Here is an 8,957-nt window from a genome sequence, read left to right as displayed (position 1 = left end):
CTCTAGCAGCCTACACTCATCCCATTCTGCGCTCTTGCAGCCCACACTCATCCCCATCTCAGCTCTAGCAACCTACACTCATCCCCATCTCAGCTCTTGCAGCCCACACTCATCCCCATCTCAGCTCTAGCAACCTACACTCATCCCCATCTCAGCTCTAGCAACCTACACTCATCCCCATCTCAGCTCCAGCAGCCTGTACTCATCCCATTCTGCGCTCTTGCAGCCCACACTCATCCCCATCTCAGCTCTAGCAACCTACACTCATCTCCTTCTCAGCTCTAGCAGCCTTCCCTCATCCCCTTCTCAGCTCTAGCAGCCTTCACTCATCCCCTTCTCAGCTCTAGCAGCCTGTACTCATCCTCATCTCGGCTCTAGCAGCCTGTACTCATCCCCATCTCAGCTCTAGCAGCCTGTACTCATCCCATTCTCAGCTCTACCAGCCTGTACTCATCCCCTTTTCAGCTCTAGCAGCCAGCACTCATTCCCATCTCAGCTTTAGCAGCCTGTCCCCATATCTACGCAGTCAATACTCATCCCATTCTCAGCTCGAGGAAATTAAGAGATTTTGAAGGTTCCTTTATAGATATATTTAAAAAAAATCTTCTCCATAACATTATTTCAGGGACTAGATGGTAGTCTACCTCAAGGCAAGATTTGCAGCCTTCAGGGTCCAGACGAACATGGTGTCAGTATGAACTTGATAACACAGTTCAGTTGTGCTCTGTTTATTACCAACACGTACATTATCAGTTCCTACATGCATCATTCTGCTCGCACTGTGGTGCTCCCTGTCAGATGTCCCGTGTTCCCTGTACCCTGAACTGCATCATGTCACTTTTCAGGAATTATACAGCTTAAAAAAAATTAAAGTACACCCGACTCTTTCATAGTACTATAATTAGGCCGTCATTGTCATACCTTGACAGATTGACCACAGTTATTTGAAAGAATCCTGTGTTCTTTAACTTCTTTTGAGTAGTATGTAAATATGATCACCTAATCTTGAAATTATTTCTAATTTCCTGGTAATTTGATTTCACGTGCCAATATGTATCATGTTATCCCACAGAGCTATACAAAATAATAAGGTACTTGATCCATGAGGTAATTCCTATCTTCATGTATCTCACCTCAATGAGAAGTAATATTATCCCCACCCAGATGACCAAAGATCATACCCATTTCAGATTATTTCATAGAATACCTTTATCAATCATCACAGTATTGGTTATATCACATATCACATATCACAGAGGTTTCCACCTCATGTCACATATCTGTGCAATATGGTCGGAGGGGAATACAACGCTGGGGAGTGCTCCGTGCTGCGTCACCTCCTGGTGGTCCGGCATCGGGATCACCTGCATCACCTCCAGGTGCTCCGTGTCGGTGAAGATGTAGTCCAGGAGTCCATGGAAGCCCATGGTGTAGTTGGTGTACTCGGGGTAGCCACACGCACTGATCATCTTGAAGTCATGTGACAGCTCACAGCCAATCTGTTCCTCCTCGCCACCTGGGACACAGCAAGAGTAGGAATGTCAGCTGTTAATTAAGAAACATGGTAAACCAACAAGCTTCCATGGAAGAATTTCCTGCAGAAATTGCCAGATGTACTAGATGCCAAAACATTGGCACAAAAAAGATTCACAGAACTACACCATCCCACACTTAACCATGCATATTTATCACTGCCTCTCTCCAACTGGTTCAAACATGTTCACAGTAAATTGAAATAAAATGTTGACTTCTAAGACAAAATGTAAGATGGATAATACATTGTAATTGTATATTCATCCAAGTGTTATACAATATTAAGCTTGGACTCCCCTTCCCACACACCCCTCACCTGTCGTCAGTCCTCAACTCCCCCTCACCTGTTGTCAGTCCTCCCCACCCCGTCACCTGTCGTCAGTCCTCCCCTACCCTTCACCTGTCGTCAGTCCTCCCGTCCCCCTCACCTGTCGTCAGTCCTCCCCTCCCCCTCACCTGTCGTCAGTCCTCCCCAACCCCTCACCTGTCGTCAGTCCTCCCCTCCCCCTCACCTGTCGTCAGTCCTCCCCAACCCCTCACCTGTCGTCAGTCCTCCCCTCCCCCTCACCCTGTCGTCAGTCCTCCCCACCCCCTCACCTGTCGTCAGTCCTCCCCAACCCCTCACCTGTCGTCAGTCCTCCCCTCCCCTTCACCTGCCGTCAGTCCTCCCCACCCCCTCACCTGTCGTCAGTCCTCCCCACCCCCTCACCTGTCGTCAGTCCTCCCCACCCCCTCACCTGTCGTCAGTCCTCCCCACCCCCTCGCCTGTCATCGGTCCTACCCACCCCCTCGCCTGTCGTCGGTCCTACCCACCCCCTCACCTGTCGTCGGTCCTCCCCACCCCCTCACCTGTCGTCAGTCCTCCCCACCCCCTCACCTGTTGTCAGTCCTCCCCACCCCCTCACCTGTCGTTAGTCCTCCCCACCCCCTCACCTGTTGTCAATCCTCCCCACCCCCTCACCTGTTGTCAGTCCTCCCCACCCCCTCACCTGTTGTCAATCCTCCCCACCCCCTCACCTGTCGTTAGTCCTCCCCACCCCCTCACCTGTTGTCAATCCTCCCCACCCCTCACCTGTTGTCAATCCTCCCTACCCCCTAACCTGTTGTCAGTCCTCCCCACCCCCTCACCTGTCGTCAGTCCTCCCCACCCCCTCACCTGTTGTCAGTCCTCCCCACCCCCTCACCTGTTGTCAGTCCTCCCCACCCCCTCACCTGTTGTCAGTCCTCCCCACCCCCTCACCTGTTGTCAATCCTCCCCACCCCCTCACCTGTTGTCAGTCCTCCCCACCCCCTCACCTGTTGTCAGTCCTCCCCACCCCCTCACCTGTTGTCAGTCCTCCCCACCCCCTCACCTGTTGTCAATCCTCCCCACCCCCTCACCTGTTGTCAGTCCTCCCCACCCCCTCACCTGTCTTTAGTCCTACCCACCCCCTCACCTGTTGTCAATCCTCCCCACCCCCTCACCTGTTGTCAGTCCTCCCCACCCCCTCACCTGTCTTTAGTCCTACCCACCCCCTCACCTGTTGTCAATCCTCCCCACCCCCTCACCTGTTGTCAATCCTCCCCACCCCTCACCTGTCACCCCACCCTACTGACATGTCGTCAGTCCTCCCCTTCACCTGTCGCCCAGTCATCCACACACCCCTCACCTGTCGCCCAGTCATCAAACTCCTCTGGGATATGACCGGTGGTCAGCAGCACGTTGACGGCTCTCTTCACAGAGCTATTGAAGTCCCCACAGAACACAACAGACATCTTCTTACCCTGCAACACAAGACATGTATACACAGGTGTCCATAGGTAATTAGGAGTGACTGAGTGAGTCAGGTTTAACCCCACTTTGAACAGTATTCCAATTATATCACAGCATTTCAGCTTTATGTGGGAGGAAAGTCTCAAGTGATGCAGGTCTCAGACGTTTACCACTTTGGTGAAACCTATGAGCACGGGTATGGTGCTGACAAACCTAGAAACATAATCAGGGTGCACCAGGATTTGAACCCACAATCATAGGTTTCTGGCATGGCCAAAGGACACAACTCAGCACAGCGAATAGCGGCGCCTTAGATGACTGGGCCACCCGTGCCACCAGATATTCTAGATGTTCTGTGAGTTCCTGATATCTAGAGATATAGTGTTGTTATTTTGTTTCACGTGCAGTGACTTCATGAACATTTCTGAACGTTATGTATGTGAGCCTATGGCTAAGTATGTAAACTTGAAGTGATTGTCACAGATTGTATGGAAGTGTCTTATCTTGCAATCGCTTTATTCACTTGAAACAATAAACACATGATTCACTCCCAGACAGTTTTCATCCATTCTTGTAAATGGCAACCATTTTGACATATAAGGAAAATTACAGTATACTGTGGTTATAATGAACTTAAAAGGACCACTAATTTTAGCTTGTCTTAACCGTAGTTTGTTATATGCATATATATATATATATATATATATATATATATATATATATATATATATATATATATACACACACACAGCAAATATCTGGCACAAAAAACAAACAGTTTGTTATATCTGTGAGTTATAAGCGTGTTTGTAATAAACATAGATGACTGTATTAATATTTTTAATACTTTGAGTAACCTTGCGCACAAAAGTTTCCATAAATACTACTTGACCAATTCTTTTGGCCACTATACATGTATAAGTAACTTTTCACATTTCTTAGAATATGTCCCATACTCCACATCTGTCTGAATAGGTAAGAAGCTTTAGGAATATGTTCCCCTGTACTGACCTCAGATAGAAATGGCTGACAGAGTTGCTGCAGGAACCTCATGCTCAAGCCGATCTGCAGCGCTCGGATGTTGTCTGCCCTTGGGTGGAAGTAGAGGTGAGTGTTGGCCACACACAGGAAGTGGTCGGGATTGTGGGTAGATTGGAGCAAGGTGGCCTGAAGGACTGTGGTCCGCTCCATCATCTTGTCTCTCAATGCCGGTTTCTGACTCACCTTGTCCCACAGATCAGCATTGGCAGGTTCTCTCAAGAACTCCGACTGCATTATGCCATGCTCGGCCACCAGGCTGAAAGTAGGCGACAGCAAAGTGACATTGATTAGATTCTCAGGCAGCTATGCTCATCTTGTTTCTATATATTGTGTTGTTGTTTTCATCTAGTTCATGTAGCAGGGTGTGGAGTCATCCCACAAATGATATTCTTACCTTGTGGGGTTAACTCCCTTGGTGGACAAGGAACATGGGGCTGAACACGTTCATATCATATTTGAGCAAAATAAGCCTGAGTACCCTAAGCATCTCACGACGTGCCTTCTGTTGAACCTCATCAATGTAGCAGGATGTGGATTCGTCCCACAGATGACATCCGTAGCTTGTCAGTTTTGGACAAGGCATCACATCTATGTTCGGAAGGTCCGTGGTTCGAATCCCATCACGGGACTCGGAAAGCATGGCTACAACATCTACATGGTCCAGGCCCTATCTTTTCACATATTCTGTCTGCAAACATTTTGTCAAAAACTCACATTTGTCTATATCTGAAGTTCAACATGTCCAAGCTAAGTCAGCAGACATTGCCAAGCTGCCCACTGTGCTATGTTGTACGGAAGGATTCTTTTCGTGATTACTTCAGATGCGGAAATGGGACTTCCCTAGCTTCCTCTCTTTACATGACAAACCCCAATAACTCTACACCATGCAAGACCGCCTCCGTGGTCTTGTGGTAGAGCGTCTGCCCGGACAGCGGAAGGTCCAGGGTTCGATCCCCGGCCGCGTCATACCAAAAGACGTTAAAGGATGGTACTTGTTGTTACCCTGCCCTGTGCTTGGCATTAAGGGACTAAAACAAGGACTGGTCGGCTCGGAGTCAGTATACTCTGTCTGAGTGGGGTATTCATGTTAAACTGCAGCATGGTATCTCAGTGACCTAGCACTATAAATTGGCATCAGTCCAGACTAATACAAGCAGCCACACACACACACACACGTGCATGCACGTCGCTATATAGGTGCAATAATCTTGGACGTGACGTTAAACCCAATTTCACCTCACCTCACCTACACCATGCACGATTATAAATGTCATATTCTGGACTTTATTTCCCCATGCAGAGTAACATGAAAATATTTGATACTCTGAACTTCAAAATGTTAATAACGAGCATACTAGGACCATGTTGATGTGTGTCAAATCTTTACTTGATCTTAACTCACAGATGTGATTATCATCCCAATTATTTATCAAAAGAATAATTCAGTCCTTTTATAAATGTCCCCAAGCCGAGGCCTCCTATAACCATTACTAATACAGGTCATACAACCAACTTCTGGAGCTTCAGGATGTGTTTAAGTTGTTTCACCTAAACTTGGACTTTCGGTAGAAGGTAGCAGACCCTTCAGTAACTTTGGTTCCTTTTCTCTTCATCCATCCACCGAAGCCAGTGTTTTCCAGGAAGGGGAGCAGGTCATGTTCAAACACCTTCATGTCACACTCTTGTAAACAGATGATGTCAGCGTTGTAACCTGGAAAACACACTTACTGTCAATGTCACAACAGTCAAACCGTGTTATATTTCATATGCATAATATCATTGACATGGCTGAAATACTGCTAATTTGACTTGAAATGTTAACTCACATACATTTGTATTTCTTACTTGTAGCATGTGTATTGGAATATAGGTGAAGATTCTGTATGGTAATAGCCAACATGACAGGGATAGACAAAGACGCTAGTCCGTTAGTCTGAAACAAGTAACTATCTAAATGGACTAGTTGTTTTATACCTAACTCTAGTTATTTTAAAGAAGTCCAATCACTTTGGACATGACATTAAGCTCTCTTTAACTGCACCTCATATTAAATTTAAGAAACTTACAAAATATCTCAACCTTATCAAGTAATCATTAACTGTGTAAACATAAAACTGTTTTAGTGTTACCCATCATGATCTTCATATGTGAGTATCAGTATAAACTATATGAGGAATATTGACATCACACCTGTAATTTCCTTGAGGAGTAATTGCCTTCTGTAGTCAATGGCCAGAGCATAAGGTGGACAATAGGGAAACAGCTGGGTGCGAGAGAAGTCAGAGTCTGCATACAAGTCAGCCAGGATGTTGTAAGTCACTACACGAAAGCTGGAAATAAAAAGAAGCATGTTATTATTTTCATACTATTACAAACAAGTGGTTCTAATCTTCATATACCACTAATGAATTTGTATAGCCAAAGGTAGGAAGTATATAAGAAAGTATCTCAAATCTGGGCAGATTACATATTATACTACATGAAGATATTAATAGAACTGGAAAACAATCTGTCCAGTTTATGTAGTTGAGAACAGCAATAAGATGTCGGATAATTAGATATTAATCGACATCATTATTCGTATATATGAATTGTTGTGAAAATGTAATTTACAGATGACTCACCTTCCAGCCTCAGTTTCTGCTTGTGTGAACAACTGTCGGTTTTCAAATGGACACACTCCTGGACCTGCACTTACTTCAACTTCAGAAATACTTTCAAATTTTAAACCTATCCGATCACCTTTCCTTGGAATACATTCAAGCTTTAAATGAAATCCAATGTCCTCTACTGTTGGAGTGTATATAATTCCATCAGAAACTTTACATATATCATACTGCTCCTGTTCCTGGGTTTGACTCTTTTGTTTAGACGCGCTAGCATCCCCAGAGTCACGAAATTTAGTCCTATACCAGTTAAACGAACATTCATTTAAATTAACAAATTCTGCATCACACTTAGGTAACTGTGGAAAGCCAGCCATTAAGTTCGAAGGCAAAGATATAGAACGTACAGTGGGAGGGTTAACATCTACTGTTAACCGGGTGCCACATATATCAAGTTCTGCCCCTTGAATCCACGCATCTCTGTTGAATGTACTACCATCCACTTCCTTGCCTTCAATGAACAAGTTAATTGGAATCTCAATCTCTTGATTGGGATTCGTTTCGGGCTCTTTTTCTTTGGCTTTCTTTTTCTTTTTTTTCGAAAGGGAATTCAATATGTTATTCTGGAGTCTGACGAGAGCTCTTGTAATTTCTTCATTTTGACGACGTTTTAGATTGTACGTTCTGTAGTTTTCACTATTGTGGCCATAGTTGAGACGAATTTCCATATCCTCGTCGCCTGGCACGCGCCGCACATACACAGCCGCCATCCTTTGCGTGGAGATGTGGCATGTGCGACATCCAGGTAACAACACGCGAGGTAACTTAGAAAATAACGCAAACATATGCAATTTCCGGAAGTAAAAACTCTAACCGGAAATAAAACATATTGTACCTTTGGCACAGAAGAATGAATTGAGTATACATTTCATGTCTTTTTTTAACCGTACTGATTAAATTAATGACAGTTACAATATTTATAGTAATTACTCAGATTCCATATTTATATATTACTTGTAAATTTTCAAATAAATACACTTTTTTTAATTGATGTCAAGCTACAAAATAACCGTTAACATTCACACCGTAATGATGTCTCCCTATAAAAGAAAAAAAATGGCTGAAAATACGGCATCAGATCAAAACTGCCATGGTGCAAAACTGCTATGACTGTAAAAGTTAAAACGGCACTAATGAAATGACTCGATAACCATAAACTTGACAAACACTTCACAAACCCTATTTATGAAATCATTTGTGAGATTTTGTTGTCAGATGTACTGGCGAAACTGTGATGTCAGCCTAGCAGCCTCTGTTCAGTGAGACCGCCTACGTGGTCTGTTGGATAGAGCGTTTTCTCGGAGAGAGGAAGGTCGGTGGCTTGACCCTTGGTCGTGTCATACCAAAAGACCTTATCCTTGTTTTGTCCCTGCCTGGCGCTCGCCATTGAGAAGATAAAACAAGGACTGGTCGGTTCGGAGTATATGGATAATGCGTCTGAGTGGTGTATAGGCCCAATTAACTGCGTCACAGCATCTCATTGTGCTTGCACTGTAAAAGCATTAGTCTGGACTACACAAGGCTACGGACACGCACACACGTTATAAAAGTGTAATAATGTTAAACGCCTTTCTCAGAGATCTGTCACCTCTGCACATGTCACTGAATAATCCCAGCGATGTCGAGAGTTTCCAATATGCGTTTACTTATCTTTACATGAAGCGGCGCCTCATAAATAACAGCCGCCAGTTGATTAAAACATTTTTCTCAACATATTCTTGCTTTTCGGTTTCAAGCAAGATGCTGAAGAGATCAAGATTAGGTACTAATATACATATATTTTATTCATGTATATCATTTTTCGATTCAGTAATTTTCATTGTTATGCACGCACGCACGCACGCACGCACACACGCACGCACGCACACACGCACGCACGCAGTATACCTGTCATTCATGCATGATCCTGGTGAACTGAACGTCTGCCCTTCCTTAAGAGGCATTTAGAAGTTGGTTTGATGAAT

The 8,957-nt window shown here is 44.7% G+C and overlaps 1 protein-coding gene across 1 annotated transcript; it reads right to left on the bottom strand.

Moving 5' to 3' along the window:
* Positions 1-715: 715 nt before the first annotated feature.
* On the bottom strand, positions 716-7,817 carry LOC124150374 (2',5'-phosphodiesterase 12-like). Its single transcript, XM_048382486.1, has 6 exons — positions 6,952-7,817; positions 6,518-6,657; positions 5,876-6,038; positions 4,298-4,583; positions 3,183-3,297; positions 716-1,516 (listed from the first exon to the last, which is right to left on the bottom strand). The coding sequence occupies exons 1-6, from the start codon at positions 7,776-7,778 to the stop codon at positions 1,251-1,253; spliced, it is 1,797 nt and encodes a 598-aa protein (XP_048238443.1). The 5' UTR covers positions 7,779-7,817; the 3' UTR covers positions 716-1,250.
* Between the last annotated feature and the right edge of the window lie 1,140 nt (positions 7,818-8,957).

The sequence above is a fragment of the Haliotis rufescens genome, unplaced genomic scaffold, assembly GCF_023055435.1.
Source record: "Haliotis rufescens isolate VD_foot unplaced genomic scaffold, xgHalRufe1.0.p SCAF_4, whole genome shotgun sequence".
Lineage (NCBI taxonomy): Eukaryota > Metazoa > Mollusca > Gastropoda > Lepetellida > Haliotidae > Haliotis > Haliotis rufescens.
The sequence above is the reverse complement of the archived record's forward strand: the minus strand, read 5'-3'. Positions and strand labels throughout refer to the sequence as shown.